General features: G+C 40.2%; 1 protein-coding gene across 1 annotated transcript in view; it reads left to right on the top strand.

The window, feature by feature from the left end:
• LOC108363610 (transcriptional activator protein DAL81-like) overlaps positions 1-21132 on the top strand; it is a 77672-nt gene extending 56540 nt beyond the window's left edge. Inside the window, exons 3-4 of the mRNA XM_017617009.1 lie at positions 6060-6265; positions 21037-21132. Of these exons, the coding sequence (XP_017472498.1) occupies positions 6060-6265; positions 21037-21132 (302 nt within the window). The remainder of the gene's footprint in view (positions 1-6059; positions 6266-21036) is intronic.
• Positions 21133-27305: the final 6173 nt, after the last annotated feature.

Consider the following 27305-nt stretch of genomic DNA (forward strand, 5'->3'; position numbering starts at 1 on the left):
CTGGATGGGATGTCCTTGAAGTCCACAGCCCGTAGCATCGCTCCGGGGTCAACCCCTCCCAGTATGGCCATCGCCTTCTTGTACATACCCGCAGACCTTTCATCGTCGCACGCGACGATCTTGACGTTGCCTTGGAACCAACCTGCGTCCCGGCATATCGGAGGTGGTCCGGGGTGCTCCCGAAGCACGCTAACGCAGATGTTCGCCAATTCCGCTTTAACCCATTTCCAATGAGCTCTCAGNTTTTGACTACCTCAGCAAAGGTGGGGCCTTGCGTCCTGGCTCTCTTCGACTTGTTTTGCGCAACCTCCATCGATCTATTGCGCTTTTCCGCAGCGAGGATTTTCGCCGGCCACTTAAGGTGGCCGGTTACTTAAGGTCCTATCAAAAACACCTCGTAAACTATATCCAAAAGCCTGAAGGTGACTGGACTTCCTCTTGCAGTGAAACGCTAGACGATCTCATGAGCACGCACTTCCCGGGGTACACTGTAGAGCCTAAGGCAGATGCACCAAGTCAAATGACTTATTTCGACAACACTCTCGTAAAGACTATCGTGCAACAAAAAAGTTAGAATGGGCTATTGAGACTTTTAAAACTTAAAAATCTTCAGGACCGGTTTGTATTCCCCTCCGAAATTCAGATAGCGCTCGACGTTTTATGCCCGCTGCTTACTTATATTTTCAAGGCAAATTCTAGAAATACTTCTCGACGCCCATATCCGAAAGCGCCTTTTGTTGGCAAATCCGTTGACACTACGTTGCGTGAAATTGTGCCCAAAAATCGTTAAGGGACTTGACTTTAAAGAATTTAATTTAGGAATCTTTCTTAACACAGTTTGCTTCTTCTTCTTATTTGGCGCTGTAACCGCCCAGGTGATTATGGCCGAGTTCAAGAAAGCACGCGAATCGTTTCTCTTCTGCCAATTGGAAATGCCAAATAAAGCCAAGTCCTTCTCCACTTCGTTTTTCCATTGCAGTGCGCCCTCTTCCCTAATTGGTTCTAGATCGCAAGGAAGGCCTCAAGCCCTGTAGCCGACGAGGCGGCTGCAGTTCTGGCCACCCGGTCCGCTCCATCGTTGCCAAAAACTTCTATGTAGGTCACATACCCAAGTTAGCTGGATATCATTGTGCTTCGCCACGATGTTGAGCCTAACAATGAACTCAAGAAGGAGGACTTGACCCCAAATGAAATCGTGCGCCCCATTGACCAAGAATGCAACGACAGGTACCCCTAAAGGAGGAGTTCTCTCTCCCTTCCCTTACGGTAAATTTAATTCTCCTTGAGACTGAAGAATACCAGTTACCAGGTGATAGCTTATGCTGAAGACATTGTACTAACAGTAATGAGCAAGCGGCTCCAAACCCCTAGCAAACTATTGCAGAGCACTCTCCGTCTTAAGAATAGCTGGACGAGGCAGAGTGGACTCATTGTTAATTCCACCAAGACCAAAATGGAGTGGGGAGCGCTATCTCTGCCACTGCCCCGCTCTGACAAGGTCACGATTTATTATTTTTAGTAAATATATCTTTCGGTGCTTACTTAGCTGATAGAGAATCCGTGGGCATCCGCAACTTTCCACGCTATATGTAACTAAAACGATGGTTCTTTCAAATGCGAAAGTGAGGGAAGGAAACATGAACTCGTAGCATCGCAATCGAAGTGTGCCTCTCTGCCGAACTGTGTGGAGTGCCAATCAACGTAACCTAACATAACCTAACCGCCAAAGACGAATTGGTACGAAAAACCCGAGAAATGGACTTAAAGTTACATAAATAGATGTCTATTGTGCTCTCAACTATTCATAAAACCTCATATAATCCTAGAGAACCCAGAAATTTGATGAGATCTCTAAGGGTTAGCGATTGTACAATTTCTTCACTTGGCCAGAGTTCGCCTAGGTACCTCTCCCGCGCAAAAGAGTATCCTCAGTCACCTCGCAAAAATGACATAGGTCATTCGGACAGATGCCTAGCATGCGCCGGTGACCTCTTCTTAGTCTGCAGTGACTCTTCAGAAAAGCTGTTATTATTCTTTTATGTTATTATATATTTCCTTGTCCCTTGTAAGGTTGTAGGTTCCCATAGGCATTTAGCCTGGCGTAGACCTGCGGTGTTACGCCAGTGTTGACTTCTTAACCTGTTCCTCTCCTTCCTGAGCTCTTCCTTGATTGGTTCTAGATCCGATCGCAAGGAAGGCCTCAAGCCCTGTAGCCGACGAGGCGGCTGCAGTTCTGGCCACCCGGTCCGCTCCATCGTTGCCAATAACTTCTATGTAGGTCACATGCCCAAGTTAGATGGATATCATTGTGCTGCGCCACGATGTTGAGCCTAACAATGAACTCAAGAGCCAAGGAGGACTTGACCCCAAATGATTAGAGGGCTTTAAGAACCGCGTAGGTTAATATCTGCATACAGACTAATAGCATATGCTCCCATGGGTACCGAGAGCTTTAGCCTTGGTCCGAAGATGCCTGCCCCAATGCCGTAGGGAGTTTTGGAGCCGTCCAAGGTGCTCAAAGTTGCCTTTCTGCAAATGTCTATTTGGAATTTCCTCTCAAAGTCAACTGACTTGGGCCTGTCATCTCTGGCAATCAAAGGTAATGGAATTTGGGAGCCTATCTTGTCTCTGATCCTCGATGATAGGGCTTTTACACTGTCAGAGCCTTCAATCTTTTCAAACTGAGAGATGGCAGATTGCCTAGAGTAGTTTATTAAAACTAAATATGGGTTAGACAGTCTGGAGCGGTAACCTGATAAAAACCATGATAAAAAGGGAAATCTAGACACGAATAATCTTTTCTACAATTCTTTGTTATATTTGAATGGGCGAAAGTGATATAAGCTTATTTAGAAGCAACTATTGTATGTATACAATTTGTAGATATCCAACCTGTTCTATAATTTATCACGATTTCTAAACTTGTAGCAGAACTCATTAGAACACCCATTAAAGAGATTATCTATGCTTAAGCCGCACCCACACTGCCAAATCAATGAAACTAATAACCAGTCTAATGATTGTCTTGCTGCACCAGCACTAATCGACGCAATAGCTAGTAAATAGTTACTGGTATATTACGAGTAATTGGTAAGCTAAACTGAATTGCTACAAACTATCAGCAACAACAACAACAATAGGGATCAGTTTACCAATCAATCGTTTATTACAACAATAGGCAGTGATTAGAAGTAAGTAGAATTCGTGTACATTCAGTGTCATTAAAACTCGCTTTTTTGAGCTGTTATAAAGGTTGTTAAGCGAGTATATATTTAGACAGCAGCAGATATAGTTGCTAAGGTACTGTGGTAAAAAAGAAAAACAAGAAATTATGTAAAGTTTGCGAATTTGAGAATTGTATGTTGTGTGAGAANAAAATAAGAAATTATGTAAAGTTTGCGAATTTGAGAATTGTATGTTGTGTGAGAAAAACGAATCGGCATTAACTACCTAAGCACATTTATAAGTAAAGCTAGTAACTCTAAGTGGCGGCGGTCGCCTATTTGAAAAGAGGTTAAGAGCAGCACCAGCGGTTAAGACTTGCGGCTAACACACACTCAGTCAGTTAGTCAGTCAGTCATTCACTACTCACGTCAACTGACTACAGACAGCTTCTGCAGTTGCAGTTCTATATAACGGCTGTATGTACATATGTAGTAGTAGAGTGCAGTTAAAATGAGCAAAAAAGCGTTTGGCTGCTGGCTGCCGATCTTTTGAATTGCAGATCGCTTGCACAATTGATCGTTTGGTTTGCTATTTGCAGTTGGGGGCATTTACTTAAATTTTTTTTCGCTATCCATTGCCCTGTTAGAGTCTATTGGCAGCGCCGGTGATGCCGCCGCCTGTAGTGCAAATTGTTGCAGCTGCGTGCTGTGCAATTTGAAATCGATCTCCTTCACTCTCGATCGTTTCACAGATGCAGCAGCAATTCATTGCGCNCAGCAAATTGTTGCAGCTGCGTGCTGTGCAATTTGAAATCAATCTCCTTCACTCTCGATCGTTTCACAGATGCAGCAGCAATTCATTGCGCATGTAAGTTTTTTATTCTCATTCCCCTTTTTTTTTTCTTGTACGTATTTTTTTTCAAGCTGCAAGTAGCCATCAAGTCTTGTTAGTTAGATATTTTTTTTTATTGAATTTGCATGTCGTAAATTTGCATAAACACGGTGCGATTTATCAATTGGCTTTGTTCCATCTATTTTGTTGTTTTATTGCATTTGCAATATTGCAATTCTTGCTGTCATGTTATTTGTTTAACATTTACCGAACAATGTCTATGGTGGAGTGTTTTGCTTTTAGTTGTTGACTTTTTGTTCTTTAATAAGAACTCCACTTGTCCGAGGTTTCGCCCAGGGATTTCAGAAATATTTTCTAGATATTGGAGTTGCCATGCTTCGAGATTTCATGTGAAGCGATTACAATTACCAACATCATCAATTACTATCATTGCCATTATCAATACGATCAGCATTACCACTACCATTTCGATTCCAATTACTATTACCATTACCAGTAGCACTATCATTACTACTACCATCATTATTAGGACTAGCGCAATTATAATTACCATTCCCAATACGACTTCTATTACCATTACCATTACTATTACTATTACCATTATCATTACCATTAGCATTACGATTACAATTACTATTACTATCACCTGTAGCGTTATGATTGCCACTGCCATCATTACCTTTACCACTATTAGTACCAGTGCAATTATAATTACCATTCTCATTAACATTATCATTCTCATAACCATTACAATTTTCATTACGATTACCATTAAGATTGTCATTACCATCACTATCACCACTACTAAGTATTGTACCTGAATATTCTATTAATGTTAAGGTGGTTGACCCAAGCAGGTGCACACTTGGATCAGTACTATCGGTACTTGTGACCGCTTTAAGACAGTTAACTGCTAAGCTTCAGATGCCAATCCGGAAGAGCTGGCCAAGATTAGTTAAGAAGTAAGTTCCAAGATGTCTACACCGCAGCCTTTTAAAAGTTGAGCAGATTAAGAGAAAGTGATGAGATGACTCCACCTCATCATCCTCTAGGCATAGCCATTGTAACTGATAGTAGCAGCTTTGGGAGACCAAGATGAACTCATAACCGTCTGCGCTACGGCTTTGGCCAAAAATACCGAGGCCTTATTTTCTTCAAGTGCCGTTGGCCAGTAAACAAAAGTACCCCTGCTGTCCTCTTCTCTCGATGAGGCCGAGACTCGCCATTTGCAGCGTAATTTCCTTCAATATCTTTATGGCTTGGCACCTTGATAAATCTGACTAGGAAATGGTCAAACGCGAAAGAAAGGGAAGTAAGCCAGCTTAGAGTCCACCTTAAGTGAGCACAATGCCCTCATTGTCGCTCGGCAGCAAAGTATATGTATATTGATCTTTCTCTTCCGCCGACGTCGCGCAATTTAGCCACCAATAGACTTCTTCTTTAATGACAGTTTCGTTTGCCTGGAGACCGCTATAGTGACCTTGAATCCTAAATTGGTAATCCATAGCGAGCTCAGTGCAAAATGCTCCTCCACGAACTCTTACATCAAGCTTCGACCCATTCGTGTGGAAGTTCAGCGGAGCCGCCTGCTAACTGCTACTCCCCGTTATTTTTGCCAGTGTCCAAGAAAAACCTAACCTAAATCTGATCCAGCCCTAGCTGCAGCAGTCGTACCTACGACATCGAAGGGTGCTATGCTCTTAGCTTGGCGTTAAGGGCAGCGGGATGTGGTCCTAAGTGCGTCAGTTATTCAACCAGAGTGCAGACAGGTCCTTTTGCATTTGGTTCTTCCGTTTTTCGTTTTTTCACCTAACTTTTGACGAAACATTCGTTTAAGCGTTCCGTCAACTTTTGCGCCCATATTTAAGCTGCGTGTTCGATGGCGATGAGGTATTTATGGCTATAAGCTATTTAATCGTGATCAGATAAACACTAGAAAATGTTTCGTATCATTCATCTACTCTTCATACCGCTTCGAATCTCTTTCATTTACTATTTTTTTATTATATTTGTCTATTCTTCTCTCTCTCTCTTTACATTAGATGTTGACTGCAATAGCAATGCTCAAGGCTATGACACAGGTATCGGCGGCTCTACATCGACAATTGTTAGCCCTCTAGGTTCGCCACAGCCGCAACTGAGATCACAAGTGCAACAGCAACATCATCAGCAACAACAGCAGCTACTACAGCTACAACAGCAACAGCAGCAGCGTACAAATGCTGCCGCACTGGCGCGTTATATGCAGGTGAGTTCGAACAACAAAAACAAATACATACACAAAAAACAAATTTCAAATGTGCCGGTACTGTATACTAAGCCTAGTTGGGCATGTTAAATTGCACATTTTTGTTCGTGTTTTGGCTGAGTTATTAGTTAAAATAAGTGTGAAATCCATTTCAGCGGGTTTCAGTCAACTGGGAGCTACTGTACTTCCAATCCATCTTCAACTCGCTAATCCACTCACTCGGCGGAGCAATAGAAATGCTCGTTACACAAATTGTTATGCGCGATAGTGTTAAGTGTTTACCTCATTTGGCGTGTGATCGAGTACCGACCAAATAATTGTGGTATGTACAGGGTGGTTCATATAGTGGTTTCTTTTTTAGAATTAAAAAAAAAACATTTTTTTCGGTCGTTAACCCAGTTTTCCAAGACCTTGGTGGCTCTACCTGCATATTAGCCCTAAGGGCCTGAATCGTTAATGGATTGTTCGCTTAACATTGGTCCTTCACAACACCACACAAACAAGTCTACCGGCGTCAAATCGCAGTTCCGAGGTGCCAATTGGCATCGCCGAGGCGGCAGAAAAAACGATTATCGAACTTGGCGCGCAAAAAATCGATTGTGGTCAGGGCTGCATCTAACGTGATGTCTTCTTTATAGGCAAAAAAAAAATTTATCATGCCTCTGTAGCGATCATCGTTGACCGAAATCGTTCACGCACCAAACTGTCACTTCTCAACGATCATGTGCGGGTTTTTCGATCCCCAGATGAAAAAGTTTTGCTTGTTACAGCTTCGTCAGAAGAGAAGAGCATCCTCTTAACTGCAATATTTCCCAATATTGTTCAAGTGTAAATCGATTAATATCGTTCCGCAGAGATACTCGTATGATATTGACTTTCTGTAAAGATTTCCAGCAGAAAAAGGCTGCCACTGTTAAAATAACATATGAAAAAAGAAAACACAATATGGACCACCCTTTATGTACTTAGTAGGTATTCGCCAACTAACCCTGCTGCGTCAAGTGAGTGCCAAGCGACTCTATCATTGACTGCGACCGCTGAGAAGAAGTTTGAAGTTTTAGAGTACTCGATTTGACTTTGCCGCCTATGGGCAATTCAATCTGCAGTTATTTGCATTTCTTTGTGCATGATTGCCGGCTATTCAGGCAGTTAGTCAGTCAATCACTTGTGTGTGTGTGTTTTTTTTTTTGTTGATCATAAGCATCTTACATTGAAAATTGTTCGATTACTTACACAATTGTTTGATCGGCAGTTCGATCTCTCTTTCGATCTTTGATCTTCCACCTACATACATATATACATACATATATTTCACTTTTCATCGCCACTTGATTGGCATTGGATCCGTATTTTTTTGCTTCACATTACTTATATATGTGCGTGTCTGTCCCTTCTTCTTTTTCTTCTTCTTTATAAATATTTGTTATTTAATCAGTTTTAACTTTCTTCTTATTTGACGGTTTTCTTTTTATTTAATTTTATTTCTGCCATCCGTACACTTGAATGGTTTCTTGCCGTATTCTATATACTTCTGCATATTCTGGTAAACATATTTATGTTCATACATACATATGTATGTATGCAAGTCCCTTCATGTGCACCTCTGTCGCAAAGGTTAATTTTTAAATCGGCATAAGCAAGCCTTTTTTATGTTCACAAAAAAACTTTTAATTCTCGTTTTCTATGACTCAAAATTTGGTACTCGCCTGTGCGGTGTTTGTTTCTTTTTTTTTGCAAAAACTCAGTTAAATGTCAAATTGATATTTTAATACCAAACGCGAAACATGAGACATACATTTTTCATTCACCTGATCAATGAGTTGTGAATGACATAAAATAAGTTACAAAAGGGTGACATAGAGTAGCCAGATCTGGCACCTTCCTATTTTTTTCTCTTTGGGATTCTTATGAAAAATTAGTTGTCTAAGGAGAGCAGAAGAGTGGTAAATATAATCTATTTGTCGTAGATTATCGTGCAGAGTTTCCTTTGCGTGCCCGAATCTGAGGTCTCTCCACGGCTGGATGGCATTTAGACTGGCATCATTATAGCCGGCTAGGAATTTGCTATAGAGACCCATCGGTGGGAGATTTTACATTTCTTCCAGAAATTTGGTGGATATAGTGCGCCCGTAGCAAGTAGGGACGCGGTGCTGTGTACCCGTTCCAACTTGGCCCTGTAAAGGAGGATGGGTATTATCCCAGCAGTTACATCCAGTGTTTTTATTCGCCATTATGTTCAACACTCTCCACTTTATCCTCCCTCTACATATTTGTCTTTTGCCGAGAGCTTTTCATCAGCGAAAAGTTCAGGCTACCGGACTCCTGCAGTATATTTCAGGCGAAAGTCACTGATTTCAAGGAGGCGATGCAGTCACTATTCAGGATTGCAATGGCAGTTAGTGAGGTGAGAATTTATTGGCTATGAGAGCCCTAAGTTGGAGGTGGGCTTTAATTTGGTGAATGAATGTCTGATCTGTGTTCTCACTAGATAAGGAGCGACGGAGCGAGCCATTGATCAAATGTATACTCTCGGATAGATAGGACTCGTGTCAGATCAGTGATAACTGGGCGAAAACCATTACATCCTTCTGGGCGATCGAGGGCATCCTCGCATTTACAAAGCCGCAGCTCTGACTCTTGGGGATGGCTTTAACGGCTCACTGTCCAATGGGTATTCACGCAGTAAGGTTGAACATATAATCTAATCTAGTATGTCAGAGTTGTATTGAAGATGGCTCGGTGGCAACATCTGAATCTTTAGAGGCAAAGCCTATCCACTTATCGTATAAACATAGAAGAACTTAATAATGATACCAATTCCTTCGCTGTTCAAACCCTTCCCTTCAGTCATATAAGCGATTTGAGTATTTTTTACAAATTTATCTTATTATCGGATTCCCTATTTTTTCTCGCACCTCGATATTTACATAAGAGTAGAGGCATAATTACCAGTAGTAGATCGATGTCATTCTTAGTTGGTTCGTCTGCGTGATTTTTCCCAAAATCTCTCTGTAACCAGAAATCCAAGTTACACTCATTTTAAATTGCCAAGTAAAGAAAGGAAACAAATCCTTGAACGTACTTTTTTCATATTACCGATAAACGTTAGTAGTCTGGCAACTACGTTTCAACTTACTCATCAAAGACACACACACATACACCTTCTTTTCAAGTCGACATCACGACTTTTAAAGCGCTTACAATCGACTTACACGCATAAGCCTGCAAAGCATGAATATCAAATGACAATTCTACCAACAAAAAAAAAAAACCCTGCACATACCAAGCCACTATAATTCTTAACCCCCGACTTTAAACGCTTTTTCAAAGTTCGTAACATTTGTGGTACGTTTTTTATGGCTTGGATGCGTCGAACTGTCGCAGACTGCTTCGTCGACAGCAGCTACCTAAAAATGGTGGACAAAATTTGTGTACCAAAAGTAATATGAGGCGCGGCTGCAAAACAAATCGTCTTTTTTTTTCAAAGTGCTAAAGTTACTGCGCAGGCAGCTACTTGAGCGCAATTGACAGCCTTTAAGTTTGCGTTTGAATTCCTCGATGCTTTACGATTTTTGTATGCCTCGTTTAAATTTCGCAGCTCAGGAAATTAGGTCAGAAGTTTGTTTGGTGGCTGGCTGGGAAGAGAACACTTAAGCAAATTACTACTCGAGTTTTTTTTGCACTTCGTATGCTTCATTTGCGTTTGGTGCTGCAACTTCACGGTATGCGGTATGTTGCGAATTATTGCTGCCACTCAAGAGGAACTTCCACTTAGTTTGTTTATAGTTTTATTTTTTTTTTAACTTTTTGTAGCTATGTACTTTTTTCACACATTTTGTTAAATAAAACACGCCAACAAATACAAACTATTGGACTTGATTGCTTTGTTGCTACTTTAGAATGCATAAACACACGCCTCGGCGCGTCAGTTGGTCAGCGCTTGCGCGCTTTACTTTTCCTGCGCCTTTTGCATTTGACACGTGACATGGGATTTCACTTTATACGTCAGCGCATATCATTTTTCCTGCGCGTGTACGGTAAACGCATTGCAAACGCATGCAGCGAATGAACATGCTTGTGGCAGGCTTAGCTGGCCTGCACTGCTATGCAGCCATATAGCGCCAGAGGCAAGCGTTACTCCAAACACTCAATTCACGCGGGTTGACTGGCAGCCGCAGAAGAAGAAAAATCGGGGGCACATGTCAATTTGGCGCATCCGCACAGTCAGCAAGCGAGGACGCGCAGCTACCACTAAGCAAACACCGAAGTCTGCAACCAAGACAACTCCAAGAAAAAAATGCGCTTACGCCCAGCTATGGTCGAGTACACCATCACAAATGGAGTCCCGGGTGGTCGCTGCCGCTGATTGACTTGGCCGACAGCCAGTAACTTGCTACATGCCTTCAAACATGCGTCGCGCTGTCCGGTTCGCCCAAACCCCCGCCCCCCGCCTTCCAACCATTCCAGCCAGTTAACTCAGCCACTTGCCAACATAGAAGCAGATAGAAGTTGTAAGCACTATTTGTCGTTTATGTCTGCGGGTGCGCGTGCGCAGTTATGCGCGCATTGCACGTAAATTGATTTTTAATTGTCGCCATATTTTCATTAATTCACAGCCATAAAGTCCATAAGCGTTTTGTGNTCAGATAGAAGTTGTAAGCACTATTTGTCGTTTATGTCTGCGGGTGCGCGTGCGCAGTTATGCGCGCATTGCACGTAAATTGATTTTTAATTATCGCCATATTTTCATTAATTCACAGCCATAAAGTCCATAAGCGTTTTGTGGCGCACCATTAGCCATACATTATATGCACTTTTACCAACAAACCCACCTTTTCTCACTACATTTTTTGCTATTTTATTGTTGTTGTTGTTGTTGCACACAAGTACCTGTATTTTGCTCGATTTTATGGGTGACTGCTATGACAATTTAGTGTTGTTGACTGTCATTGTTCGCGCTGCTGCTGCTGCTTCTTTTGCGCATGCGCATCTTTTATTCAGTTATTTATGTATGCGTCGGTGACAGTTTATGCATTTGCGTCTATCGTGGTGGTTTAATGTGCCTTTGGAATCATCATCGTCCTCATAACCACATTGCAATCATCAACGTCGCGTCGTCTGCTTGGCAAAGAAGTTAATCTACCATTAAGATTGACAAGGCTAAAGCAAATACTGACAAAGTTTTTCTTTTGTTTTTTGCTAATGAATATTGATGAGCAATACTAGGTATATTTGCCGACGTAGAACTGGATTAGCTACATACATAGCTGTCTGGAGACACATTGCTATTTATAGTAGCTGTTAAGTAAACAAGTTAATGGTGCGCAAGTGAATGGGAGTAATCGGCAATTGTGTGCGTAGAGTTTTTAATGGACTTCAGGTGGACGTTAATAGGTCTACTAAATATTTGGTTATCAGATATTGAGCTAAAAGTAGTTTTTGATTATTAAAAAGTCTCCAAAAAAAGAGCTGTGTATGCAGATATATCTATATTTTTCGAAAGCTTTGTTATTAAAACCATCACCGTTATATTTATCGACATAGTCCATATTCATCCATATCATAATAGCCAAATTTATGGGAATATTTATTGATATATCAATGGGTTTTTTTTCAGTGTGTGTCTTTAACCCACTAAAACCACCTATTCTCGTCCGGAGGCCATTTGAGGAAATTGCTCGAAAATGTCCTGGTCGACATTGTCAGTCATCTCAGTACGAACGTCGGTGTCTCCCTTCCTAGTCTTAGTCCTAACTTTGTACTTTAACTAGTATCTATCTCAAGGCGCTGTACACGTCCTTTTCTGCATCGTAGCTGTTCGTTTATCCGCAAGTGCTGCGTAATTTCTGCTGTTACACTGCAGACCGCCGTCCACGCCCCCTCGCGCTCGATCATTCGCAGAACTAAGTTTTCTGTTGCAACGTTAAGACCCACACCTTCTTTCAAACTTCGTCCGTATTCACTGGACAAGTAAATAGCACATGCTCTACGTCTTCTTGAGTCCCCGGACCGCAAATCTTGCAAAATGGATCTTTCTCAAGCACGAAGGTGGTAACTTTTGAAGCAACCGTGGTCGCTAATAATTTGTGTAAGGTACATCACCCATGTTTGCTACTAAGCTATGCTTCAAGCTTGAGAATGAGCAGATGAGTCGACCTTCCGTTTGAGGCAGCATCCGACCTGGCTTGCAACTGGGCTATACCCCGTTGTATTGCTGCGCTCTTGTAAACCGCGTGCTCAGTATTTTAATGACTTTGTTTACCTATGTACATGAAGCTCGTGTTGCTTTGTGCGGCGATATCAAGAGGCAAAAGCCCTGCTATAACTAGAATAGCATCTTCTATGGAGTTAATGACTCGTACGTATTTTCCTCGTTTAAGCGAGTGCTACTGGCTGTATTTGCCATAATTCTAGATAGTGCTGTGGTCTCCACTGCGCCTTTAGTCGATGGTCGAGTAAGGCGCCAATGTATTTGACATACGGATCGTGGTGCCGCCAACTCTTAACTTGAATTTCTCCACCCTCTTGTAGCTTCTAATTAGGACCGCCTCTGTTTTGTGTGCGGCTAAAGTGAGAAAGTTTGACTTTAGCCATTCCTCTACCATTCACTGATGTACCAAAGTTTCCTATTACTTCAAAAACTTGATGCCATACATCGGCACGTGGAAGTCCCTTAGAGCGCTCAGTATTTTTTTCCGGCTGGCGCTATTAAATGCGTTTTTGACGCCCAGTATTATCACCAAGCAATAATCTTTATCGTCGCCAAACCAGCGTATATACATAGCTGATAGTCTTTTTTGCAATCGTCTTGGCCAGCTCTATTGCATCTCGTCGCCTGGGTAAAGGATTGTGGTAAACGCAATTTTGACGATTTTTATTTCTAGTCGCAGTTATATATTTTGAAATAAGGTCTTTCGATTCGTTTTATCGTTTATATATTGACTCGTTTTATATTGACTACAATTTTTTTGATAATTTAGTAAAAATTTAGTTAGTGATGCAGTCATATTAATCTAATCACTGTCTTATGGTGATCTCCATTTTTGGATATCTCCTTTAGTTTCCGAGATATTGAGTAAAAAGTGTAGTTAATTTAGTAGAAATTTTGATCACATATTGTCGTATGTCATACAAAGTTGCTGCCAAATTGTGGACAACATTTTACTAAAGAAAGTCCTTCATAAACCCAAAAGTAATGAACAATAAACATTAAAAATTAATAATTGAAAAATTATGTGAATTAGTAACATTTTCAGAGAGAGAAATTACATTCCAAACTTCAATCGCGATTTCCCACAACCCACAGTGCTTTCCTTACATATAAAATGTGTGAAAAAATAGAATTATTGACGGATTTAAATGAAAATTCGCTTCTTAGTAAAATTGAGAACGCTAAATTCAAAAATGCAATTTGGTTTTGGATAACTTTGACACTTTCACTTTAAATGCAGTTTGAAGTTTAAAATGTGGGTTCTTGTGGCTTTTACATAGGTATGTACATATAGTTCGTTCTATTTTCAAAAGTGAGGTGTCAAATGACAGGGCTCGGCCTTTAGATGTCCAATACAGTTTTTTATTTTGAAACGGGTTGCCACCTNCCCTTCCATATAAAATGTGTGAAAAATAGAATTATTGACGGATTTAAATGAAAATTCGCTTCTTAGTAAAATTGAGAACGCTAAATTCAAAAATGCAATTTGGTTTTGGATAACTTTGACACTTTCACTTTAAATGCAGTTTGAAGTTTAAAATGTGGGTTCTTGTGGCTTTTACATAGGTATGTACATATAGTTCGTTCTATTTTCAAAAGTGAGGTGTCAAATGACAGGGCTCGGCCTTTAGATGTCCAATACAGTTTTTTATTTTGAAACGGGTTGCCACCTGTTAAAAATTGTATTAAAATTATTTAAAAAGTTAAATGAATTAGATATTACAATATGGGTATCAATTGAAATGGTTTTGAAAATGCTTTACTTCTAAACGGCACATAGAAGGGTTGCCGCATGTTTGAAAAATCGAATTCACTTTAATTAAGGGAATAAGGTAACCGAAATATGTATATCAATATGAGTATCAAACAAATGAAAAACTTGGGCATATTTAGCAAGAAATAAGTGAAGAGTATAAACATTCCTGAGTTAATTTAAGTGTCCAGTAATTTAAAAGGAATGTAATCAGAACAAATCACTAATTGACAATGTATGCATGTACTCATAATAAAATAACAAATAGGATGTCGTGAACCTTTGGTTTGACACAATTATTATTTTAGTTTAACTAAATTCGATTTTACAAACAGGTGGCAACGTTCTTCGTAACATTTTCAAGCTAAAACCTTCTTAAATCTCTTTCGTCTGACTCCTTTATGGTGGTACTACCTATCTATTTCAATTACCTAATTTCGTTAATTGAAACGGAATTTGATTTTTTTCAAATAGGTGGCAACCTTTTCCATGTAGTTAATGCACATTTCGATTGAAACCCATCTCTTAATAATTCATTTAACTTATAAAAAATTTGCATCTAACTTTCCAACAATCTAATTTTTTAACACGTGGCAACTCTTCAAAAAAAAAATTAGCCTTCTATTGTCCACAGGTCACGCTTTTTAATCTGACACTTCATTTTTGAAAATGGAATGAATCCTGCAGATCTCATGGCACTGACAAAAAATGAAAAAAATTATTTTATGTATTAGCAAAAAAGGCATTACTTCAGAAAGTGCAAAAAACTAGCAGGTTTTTATTTCTTCTTTCGAAAGCTTAAAACCCGTACTATTTAATAAAGTAGTAAAAAATAACCTATTTTTACATATGTTCTTTATTACATAATTCCATTAAAAAATTGTTTTTCTGGAATCCGTGTTTAATTTTATTCCAAAATTTTTATTCCTGTAATTCTCTACTATCTATATGGAAATAAAAAACGTCAAACCATCATTGTATTTCAAAGAATGTATTTTTGACATTTTTTCCGTGAAGAGCTTACGCATGACTAGGCTCTTATTAAAATTCTTTGTCGATTTGAGTGGCTTCCTGGCGGCATATAAATAATTTTTTAGGGAAATATCTGTTTAATTATTTTTAGTGGATAAATTGTCTTTACAAAAATACCAAACACGTTCACATTGCATATAACGAATTTTTGGATTTTTGCCCGCTTAGCCGGTACTGTGCAACCTGCCGAAATTAACACACGACAATCTCTTACCCAGGCGACGATCTGTTGTTGAACGCATTTTCCTAAACCCAGGCGGTTATCATTTATATGCTCAAACACTTTACCTGTGTTGTTGAGCATGGCAAGTGGGCGGTATGCTGAGGGCGAAGATCTATCGGCAGATTTTTATAATAGTACCAGTCCTCGCTAAAAATATTTGCAAATATCCTGGTGCAAGTTATCGCTCTCTTCAGAGCGCCGATTTGAGACCCATCTGGGTCACCAGTTTTGTAATTGGTAATTTATAACCCACATGCACTACCTCCTCTGCAGTGACGGTAAGGATGCTTGCTATTTGTAGGCACAGCTACATCTCTCTCTCTCTATCTATCAAAGTCGGAGTGCGTTGAGAATAGTGTTCCACTATTTTCCACAGAATTAAGAACCAGCGCTTCAGGCTGGTTTTCACTATGGCATATTTTGACGCCAAATTTGGCGAAATATTTTGACACAACTTTATCTTTTTCATCCGTATCTTCGCCGATGATATTATTTATTTGTTCCACACGCTTTCCGGGCTGTTTCGGTAATTAAAGCTTAAAAATAAGTTACTCTCTCACAAGTGTCAAAAATGGTGTCAACCCGTGCTAAAAGTGTGTTGCGATCACACTAATTTCAAACCGGTTGGTGTTCGTGAATGCGACCCTGAACTGCCTTTCCGAACGCACCCCAATCATATGGAGTTTGACGTTTAGCTTTCTGAGGAGAATTCGCTTAGGAGGAAAAAACTTCTATCAAGTCGAGCAAAAATAAAACTACTCAAAAACATGAATATGTGGTAGATTTCAGACCTTGTGCGGTAGATGTAGTACATGCTCAAAAAAGTGGCATATCTACCACAAAGTGGTAAAAGTCCGATCACTGTCTCTATTACCAATTTTTCTAGCGTGAGGAACGCTTTCTGGGCTGTTTTGGGCAACCGCAGATACCCGCAGACCTGTGCTGGTCTAAGTCAATCGGTATACCGTTTTTTAATCCCATTTCAAAATGTGATTTCACTTACATATTTGACGAAAAATGTCATTGAATTTGACATAGTGAAAACAAGCCTGCAGGTTTTGCCCAAACCGGTAAATGGCTCTTGCACCAAATACGAAGATTAATACTAAGATATTTGACCAAGTAAGGAAACAGCTGGTAGACAGTTTGAGGTTTTCTAGTACAATAAGATTTTCTTTGGGTTTTTTCTGGGACTCATCTTGATCTAAAGGCTTATAAAATTATTCTTCTATGCCAGCCTTGACGCATTTTGTTGAACGCCTAAGCCCCTTAGCAGATCGATCATCTCAGTGAAAGAGATAAATTTTATCCGTGATATACAAGCCCAAACGATTTTTCAAATTATAGTATTGCACACTGATATTGTACAAGCTTACGATACCTCAACAACTAAAAAAAAAAAACAAATAGCACAAACACACTCTCCCAGCTGCAGCTGTGTTAACCCGTCGACAGACAGCATCAATCAAAGCATCCGACATCCTCAAATCATTATCAGTAAATTAAGGTGCGCGCGTCAGTAAATCGCTTTCGAAGTCAATCAATCGGCAGTTCGGCGTAATTTGAAATTACAGCGCGTTAAAAAAATAAATAAAAAATCAGTCAATCAAGCAATCGAAATCGAACATTTGTTGGTTGCTGGTAATTAGTGCGATTTTTCTTAATACCCAATTAAAGTTAACTGTATTAACACTCGGGTGTGCTCATTTATTTATGTATGCACATAAGTACGCCTGTTACCACTAAATAAAGGTGGTTGTTGTAATTCTTTGTGCATTTGTTAGTGCAACTGTCGAATCATGTTTTTACTAATAACACTTTGTTCCCCAGGTTGTAATTTTTGTGTTTCCAATGTTTTGAACATTTGTACTGCGTTCGCTCAATTCCCAGCAGGTTACCCGCACAATTGTTGCTTGTGAAATTTTTCAATTGACACTAATTAGCGATTATTGGCGGTATTTTGTATTGTTGTTTTTAATTTACAATTATATTTAGCGTTTGAGGCGGATTGCTTTTACAAGTATATGCTTATTAATTCATAATTTTTTATTTTTTGTGTTTCATGCAATTTTCATTCATTGTACGCGTATGGTGTAATGTAATTATGTGTATGCAGTGTAGCTTTTTATGTCGAACATGCAATTTTAGCAGTGATGAAATGTACCTTATTTCAGAGTTGATTTCGGATTGACAGCTGTCAATGTTTATTTCATTAGATAAACAAAATATAGCATACATTTATAAGGTGTTTAAATGTTTTAGTTTCAACGTGTTGTGAGTTAAGTTACTGGGCTCTTTGAAAAAGGATTAAACAAAACAATTTAAAACTGAAATCGATTTATATACAAAGAAAAATTTACGGAATTTAAGCAAGCATGTACCAGACCATACCAGAAAATAATATCACCACACACCCCCTGAGCCCAAAGTATTTTTGCAAGGCAATTTCGAAAAAGACATTTTTTTTAGGTCTACGCCTTCTTACATTTTTATTCATATCTTTGCCGAAATACTGTCTGGTCTTAAATAAGGTATGATATATCGATGTTGTTACCTCGAAGAGACAATTTTTTGTTCAAAAATTCATTTACTTCAAGTACCCCGTTCTAGCACTTACCCACCGAATCACCGTTCTTATCATCCAATAGGACCACCATAATGCCAGTAAATTAAAGCTCACAAAAAATCATTAAACTTTTGCTATGGAAGTTTTGTGATTATTCTAGTAGGACTATTTATATATGCCGAATATAGGTGTCACCAAAAAATCTAAAAAAGCGACCCTAGGGTCAGCAAATTTTTTTTCGAAATTGCCTTGGGAATATACATACTTTAGACTCAGGGCTGTACTGCGAACTTTTTTTTTCTTCGCTTGAAGGGTGATACGGTCTAATATACAATCTCCATGAGTTGAACTACTTGTTGGACGAGTTTTTCCAGGCGGAATTCTTAAGATGTTTTGTGTGTGTCGGCCTTGCCCGAGTTTGTCAGACAAAATTAAAAATTCTCAATATTTTGCAGATAAGGAATACCAACTAAGTAATAGCATTCTTCGGCATAGCGGAGGCTTTCAGCAACGCACTGTCGTTCGCGGTTACTGCCACCATGGCGGCTATACGGATTGACAAGTTTCTGGTTTGACTCAACCATGAACTGCTCGCCTACAGAGTGGAGAGCAGCCAGCAGGGGCACCCCACAGCGGGGAATTGATTCGCCTTCCTTCCTATTAAGTATATGGAGCCTTACCGGCCAATTCTGGCTCGCACGTCTTTTGTAGGGCAATTGAAAGATAGAAGGGAACATGATTTGAAAGATTCTGTTTATTCTGGCATGATGGTCTTACAAATAAAAGCTCACTTACCAATTTTCATGGTGAAAATCTCTTTTGATAGAAAGCCCGTGAGCATGTTCTAACTGGAGATGTATACGAGTATCCATTGCCGAGTGATCAACGCACTAGATTACCATTCGAGAGATCCAAGGTTAAAATCCTAGGGTAGAAACTTAATTTATGTATTTTTTTTAATTTAACATTTCCCCCTTCTAGTTTAAAGTTCTTTTACACTTTAGATTTTATTGTTTTAAAAAGAAAAGTACTTTTTTATTTAATTTAATTTTTAAAAACTTGTTTAATTTTTTTATTTGTTTCCTTTTGTTGCTTTTATACTTTTGTAAATTTAATTTTCCTTTAATTATTAAATTTTACTGTTTCAATTAAAAAAAAAATATTTTATTTTAATTGCATTTGATTGTGAAGAATTTTTTTCTTTAATTTTGTTTAATTTTCAGATTTTATCGTTTTAAAAAGAAAACTATATATATTTTTTTTCATTTAATTTTTACAAATTTTTTTGTAACTTGTGCACAAGGGTATTATAACTTACTTCACATAACGATTGTATGTAAGAGCCAAAACGAATCGATAGATATAGACAAATGTATACATAAATGATCAGAATGAAAAAAGAAATCCGTCGGTCCGTCTGTGCACACGATATCTTAACGAAACTCGGCGTGTGTACTTCTTTTCAGCTTAGGACAGATGGTATTGAAAATGGGTAAAGTCGGACAATAACCACACCTACCTCGCTTATAACGGCAGTTTTCAGAAATAAGAAAACTGCGATATTTTAGTAACTACTGAAGCTTATTCACTCAAAATCGATATTTACGACGAAAAATAAGGATATTTTAACATTTTGGAAAATGGACGTAGCCACGCCCACTTATGATTACATGTTTGTATCTTGGTAACTGCTTCACCAATTTTTTCCAAACTTAGCATAGTTGTTAGCCTTGGTACAGCATACCAAACGGCAGAAAATTTTTAAAATCGGACAATAACCACACCCACATCCCATATAACGGTAATTTAGAGAAATACGAATGCTTCGATAAATCAGTAAATACTGAAGCGAATTTATACAAAATTGATGCTTGCAATGCAAACTCGGTGTGATTATTGTGCTTGCCACTAAAAAGCAAAACGTTGAAAATTATTGAAATCGGACTAAAATTACGCCCACTTTTCATATAACGATAAATTTCAGAATGGCTTCCAACTTCAATATTTAGAAATTCAAGGACACTAATTTACTCAAAATTTATATTTACAACAATCCCTTAAAAAGAAGTAACATTATTATGGAACTTTAGAAAATGAGCGTGATACCGCCCACATATAACTATATACATTTATCTCAATATGTCTTACTGAACGTTCTACCGAAGATGTTTGATATAGGGGTAAAACCACCCCCGGCTTACCATGTAGCGTTAGTTTTCGGAAAGGTGAAAAAACTATATTTAATACTTGCGCCGGATATTTAATGTTCGGCACCGCCAGAAATTATACTTTTTACTTGTTTTATTCATTTTTTCTTTTTTGAAAAAAAATTTGTCATTTAGTAGGTTTTATTCATGATTCAATAATGAATTAATTAATTAATTATTGAATCATGGGTTTTATTGGTTTAACAAGAAAAAAAAATGTATTTGATTACAGTTCCAGAAAACTTTTTGCTTTACAACAGAATAACGCTAAGACCTCTTCGTTAAACTATCGTTCAATTAATGTTTCGAAAGACAGAAAAGTGCTTTCAAGACAATTGGCGGATCTGACTGTGTGCGTTGGTTGAAAGACAGTTGTCAGAAATGCCCCGTAAGTATTAGCGGGACAAATGACACTGAAGATGGCACAAAGCCAAGGGGTGACAACCAAAATGAAGCTCTTTATTTCCCTATTTGAAAAACCTACCCCAGTTTCCATCTTTTTGTTGCTGCTTAACGGCAAACCAAATTCGAAGTTCTTATTTAAAAGCGGGATTAAAAATTCTTGGCCAATGTCGGAAGTTTTAAGCCGTTCAAGTGTAGTAGAACTGGCTTTGACTTAACCTCAGACCTTTCCCAATATTTAAGCAACTTTTACTCACTACCCGTAGAACGTTTCTTTGTTCACAGCCGCCAAAAATTTCCCATTCGCCTGCATTCAGCTAATTGACAACTTCATCAGTTTACAATATAGGTACTCCTGCTCTGGTTAATACAAATAGAAATGTAGCGCAAGTGTCAAACACTTTTTCAAGCAACAGAATATAGAAATTCAGAGCAATAATGGTAAACCAACTTGGACCAACAACAAACGTTAGTTAAGCAACTACACAAATGTGTTGCAAACAAAAGACCATGGATGACTGCAACCTGGTTTTTTGCGAATATGCCTATATTCATACATATGTATATAGATACATATATAGGTGCATATGAATGTATGTGGATACAGAGTAAATGCAAGAATGAAACCGCAAAACCAGTCAAATACGGGCACTCGTAGCTGCGGTTGTGCTCATCGCTGCGGTCGTGTGCCAACAAAGGAAGTAAGCCAATTGTTGACACGCCACTGTGGCAACAATGCCTACAGTGTTGCACGAGTCAGAGTCGTATATACTTTTATATGTACGTACGTACGTGTGTATATGCGTGGAACGAAAGCTCAAATAATATATAGAGTAACATGCTGTGAACCAGTTTTTTCTTCATATTTTTTTATTATTTTTTTTTGCTTTTTTTGGTTCTTATGTAGTAACACAAAGTGTGTCTTCTTTTTACTTACCGTATACTTTTGGTCAATCCGAATGTATATTATGGCTTAAATGTTATTCTACCGTTGAGTTTTGTTTGCGATTTGGCTCGAATATGTGTGTGCCAAGTTGTTGCATAAGGCTTGAAATGGCAGCAGAACTGGTGCAACCATATTGAGGGTAATTATATATATAGCTTGCGTAATATCTTTTTAGAGCATGAACTGTCACTATTATACATACATATATAATCCTGGTTAATTTACTACTGTAATTTTTAACCGACTTCATATTCGTCGGAATATTTTTCTTTTTTGTGTATGTTACCGGGTCACTTTGAACCACGTGAACCACATCGAAAAGGTGGCACCTTAAGGATGGTCCTATATTGATTTGGTTTAAATCTGAAATGAGGAGACTAACGGTACTCCTAAATATTTATATGCGCAAAATTTCCTTTAATGCTTTTTATTTTTTGAGCATTAATAAAAGTCAATGTAAGGATTCCTACAAAATACATAAAACTCACGAAACACCCCGAGCACCTAGCTTTCGTCCGGAACTGATAGCAACGGACAGTGCAACAAAACTGCTAAAGTGTTATATGATATCAAATCCCTCACGAAGTAATCGGCAAACTCGATGGTACTCTTGAAATGCTGCACATCTCTGGCTGGGTCGTTTCGCCTAAAGGAGATACGATTACATGACTTCTGTAGAAGTTGCCAAGATGAAGAAGAGGAAGAAACGATTCTGCACCTGTTGTGCCAGTACCCTGCTCTATCCAGACGAAAACTCTTCGCACTGGCTAGACCAGTCTTCGATATCATGGAGGACTTTAGATGTGTGGATATCAGGAATATTTTAAAATGACTGCGAAGGTCCAAATTGTTTTGGAAGTTGTTGGACCAGAACCTAAGGGTGCATTAAGGATATTCACATATCAATGTCTTTGTATAAGATCGAAAGGGCCATCGAGTCTAAGGTGGTTACTCTGAGTGACACCTTCGGGAAGGAAAATTCTGCTTACGAATCCGGAAAGTTTTTGAGGACTCTATCAGAGGTTACAGTTCTGCAGTTCTTCGATGAGTGTTAGTCGATGTAGCTGAATTAGAGATACATATAAAAAAGGCTGCTCTTCTATAATAGATAGAATACTCCTCCATCAACGTCTACTATGAAAACCAGGCTTAAATTTAATATCTGTGTACAGTGCAACAATACCCCACCGAAGATAGCAATCCAAGCAAGAATGGCGCTAATAGATTTGGCTACGCTAAGCATCAATAATGTAGTATGGCTTCCTGGGAACAGAAATATTACTGGAAACAGCATTGCTAACGATCTGGTACGGAAGGAANACTCTCCCATAGCAACTGCCATGGTTTCGGACTCCGGTATGTGCTCTACCCGCATACCTTCAGACCGGGAAAACTCAGGTCGAACGCGCGGCTGTGCTCCGATTGAACAACAACAGCACATGCTCAATGAACTTAATATTTCAACGCAAGCAATTAATGATTCCCATCCGTCTCGTCGTGCTTTTTGTCAATATGACATAACCCCTTACGATGGAAAAACGTCGTGGGTCGACTACTCATGTTTAGTTGAGCATACAGCGAATTTTTATGGTTGGAGTTCAGCTGAAAAGGTTATGGCGGTTATAGCGAATTTACGAGGTGAAGCGTTTAGGCTAATAAGTACACTACCGATAACTCCGCCTCCATCGTGGGAGCAGCTTAATAAACTTTTTACGGACAAATTCACGGTGCCGGCACAGGTTAGCTACCAAGAATTTAAGCGGCGTATTCAGGGTCCTAAAGAAGGCTTAACGGAGTTTGCAACTGCTTTGGAACTACTAGCTGCAGCTGCTTTTCCAAACTCCCCACCATCTTTTGTCACTGAAGCCCTCAAAATCCAATTCATAGATGGACTTCGTGATCCAGATGTAATGCGCTTAGTGGTTGCTGGGCAACCACAGACTATTAAAGCTGCTCTGGTGGCAGCGCAAGAGCTTTCATCCCGAACGGAATCCAACAGAACTCGACCAATATTCGCTGTCAATCAAGGTCCTCGCAATTATTTACGAAAATTCAGCGATCGGCCGGGAAACGCAAACTCGTCGACTATGAGGAGCGAAAGTCGACGAAGCGAACTCCACCTAAAATTATCAATAAAAAAAAATACCTCCGTCAGCTGATACACAGAAGAACGGCTCGACTACACTAATGCAAAAAAAAAACCTGCATAGACACATTGCATATAAATAATTAATGATGGTCTCGCTGTTCACGCCTCGATAAATAGTTTGCAAACTTCTTTTATTGTCGACACTGGGGCAGCTGTCTCCCTTTTACCATCGCACATCGTCCCTCAGGAGAGCGAAGTTCACCCAATGTGTTGCCGACTTCGTGCAGCAGGTGATGTAGAGTTTTTTTCTAAAGGCAAAGTCGAATTGGAATTTGTGCTGGGAAACATCAGCTTTTGCCACACTTTTTTAGTAGTTGATGCACATACGCCCGCGATATTGGGTCTAGACTTCTTGTCGGAGCAGCAAGCAACAGTTAATCTTCGCGACTTTCGGCTGGAACTCAAACGTCACTCAGTACCTCTAGTCAAACCGTCGTCAACTGAGGAAGAAAACGTGGTTTTGAAGACAGAAGTGTGCCTGCCAGCTCGCTCCGACTGTTTTGTTAATGTACCCGGCCGTGTAGCTAACCATTCTGAGAATCTGTTAATTACACGAACAGACGAAAGTAAACTACCTCCTGGCGTGTTTATTGGTCGCACGTTAGCAAGCTCGAGTCAACTAGGTTGGCCAGTGAGACTAAAAACACGAATTCTTCAACGGTTAAGCTTCCAGCCGAAACAGTGATTGCTAAAGCGTACGAAGTAGAGATGGTGGCTGCGAACGACAAGGTTGTCGATGGTCTTACTCTAGAATCAGATGTATGTGTTTTGCCAGAGGACGTGCCCCACAACGCCCAACATTCGTTTCGTAAGTTGTTATCTGAATTTAACGAAATTTTTTCGAGTCATTCCAGCGACTTCGGCCGAACCAGTTTGGTCCAGCATGAAATAAATACGGGCGAAGCAGTTCCCATTCGACAAGCACCACGACGCGAACCTCTAGCAAAGCGTGGAGTTGTAGCTGATTTGGTAGCTCAAATGGCGTCCAGAGGCGTGATTGAAAAGTCAGCCAGCCCTTGGTCATCACCAGTCGTCCTGGTGAGGAAAAAGGATGGCTCATTGCGATTTTGTGTAGACTACAGGCGGCTAAATGACGTAACCCAAAAAGATTCGTACCCATTGCCCCGTATGGACGACATCTTGGCAACGTTGAGTGGTTCTCAGTGGTTCTCGACCATGGATCTGCAAAGCGGTTACTGGCAGGTTGAAATGCATCCCGATTCGAAGTCTAAAACTGCTTTCACCTGCGGAGCGGGGCTATGGCAGTTCAATGTGATGCCTTTTGGGCTCTGCAACGCTCCAGCGACATTCGAGCGATTGATGGACGGAGTATTCGCTGGACTGCCCTGGGACACGGCTTTAGTATACCTCGACGACATTATTGTGCATTCGCGCTCAGCGGATGATCATGTTACCGCCCTGCGTGAAGTTTTCGGCCGTTTGCGCAACGCAGGTTTGAAGTTAAGTCCAAAAAAATGCCACTTCTTCCAGAAAAGAGTCCGATATCTTGGCCATATAGTCAGTCGAACCGGGCTTGAGGTAGATCCTGACAAAACACATAAAGTTGCAAGCTGGCCTGTACCTACCAACAAAACCGAAGTGAAGTCATTTCTCGGTTTATGCTCATATTACAGGAAATTTGTAAAAGGATTCTCCACCATTGCCCGGCCACTCACACAACTCACGGAGGTTAGAACGCATTTCAATTGGTCGGACGACGCGCAGCAGGCATTTGATGTCCTGAAACACAATCTGACATCGGCTCCCATCTTGGCGTTTCCAGATGCGGATCTCCCATTTATTTTGGACACTGATGCTTCCAACTCAGGTATTGGAGCTGTTCTCAGCCAGGTTCAAAACGGCGAAGAGAAAGTAATCGAGTACTATAGTCGAAGCTTAGACAAGGCCGAACGAAATTATTGTGTTACCCGTAAGGAACTTTTAGCTGTCGTCGTGTCAGTCTCTCATTTCAGGCACTACCTTCTTGGACGAGAGTTCACTCTTCGAACGGATCACGCTTCTCTTCGTTGGCTGTATAACTTCCGTTCGCCTGAGGGACAAGTGGCGCGCTGGCTGGAAAGGCTTCAAGAATACAACTTCACCATACATCATCGAGCTGGCGCCAAGCATAACAACGCAGACGCACTATCGCGCAGACCCTGTGGTGACTGCAGAAACTGTGCACGAGCGGAGAAAAATGATGGGCAAAACGTCTTTGCCGTCGGGGTCGTATCTGAAAACATACAAGCTGCTCAAAAGGAAGATGCCTGCCTAAATAAAGTGTTCCGATGGGGACAACAAAAGACTCGGCCGACCAAGGATGACATCATGGGTGAAGATCCTGAAATAAAATCCTACTGGGCTATCTTCGATCAACTAGATATACGAAACGAAACGCTGGTTCGAGTTTGGGTGGATGGCGCAGAAGAATGTGTCAAGCCAGTGCTTCCTAAAATCTGGAGAGATTCGGTAGTAGGACAGCTGCATAATAGCCCAACAGGAGGCCACTTGGGTATCAGTAAGACGCTTCGTAAGTTGAAACAACGGTACTACTGGGTTGGCATGTCAGCTGATGTGAAGAGCTGGTGCACTGCCTGTCATACTTGCGGATCGCGTAAAGGTCCTGGACGCCCCACTGTAGGAAAGTTGCAGCCGTCTTTGGTCGGAGCGCCATTTGAACGCATCGCCATCGACATTCTTGGGCCTCTTCCTCGCACAGACAATGGTAATCGCTACATAGCTGTCATCATGGATTACTTCACGAAGTGGCCAGAATGTCTTTCGCTTCCGGACCAAACTGCAGAAGTTGTCGCGCACGCCCTAGCTAGTGAAGTTTTCACGAGACATGGTGTGCCTCACATTATTCATTCTGATCAAGGAAGAAATTTTGAATCAGATGTTTTCCAACACGCCATGAAATTACTTGGAGCGGAAAAAACGCGAACAACACCTTTAAGGCCGCAATCAGATGGCATGGTTGAACGCTTCAACCGGACATTATTAGATTATTTAGCCAAGTTCACAGAAATGAATCAACGTAATTGGGATAAATTGCTTCCATTCGCTTTGATGGCTTACCGCTCATCGGAACATGCATCAACTAAAGCCTCACCTGCTCAATTACTTTTTGGGAGAGAGTTGCGTCTACCTGTTGACCTGATGTTTGGAGCCCCTTCTGCTGAACGTCAAATGCTACCGAGGTATGTTGAAAACCTAAAATGCACTCTTCTTTCTATTCACCAGTTNACCGAGGTATGTTGAAAACCTAAAATGTACTCTTCTTTCTATTCACCAGTTGGCAAGGCAACATTTGAAGCTAACAGCCGAATCGATGAAGCAGCGTTATGATCTGCGATCCAATTTGCGAGAGTTACAACCTGATGCTCATGTATGGGTGTATGCGCCAACTAGAACGAAGGGACGCTGTCCTAAATTACAAAGTGATTGGGTAGGCCCAGCAACGGTCATTAACAAGATTAGCGATTTGGTTTATCAGGTGCGTTTACCCGGCCGGAAGACACCATGGACGCTCCATGTCAATCGTTTAGCAC

Source organism: Rhagoletis zephyria, unplaced genomic scaffold, assembly GCF_001687245.7.
Source record: "Rhagoletis zephyria isolate East Lansing unplaced genomic scaffold, Rhagoletis_zephyria_1.1 Rzeph_scaffold_01316, whole genome shotgun sequence".
Lineage (NCBI taxonomy): Eukaryota > Metazoa > Arthropoda > Insecta > Diptera > Tephritidae > Rhagoletis > Rhagoletis zephyria.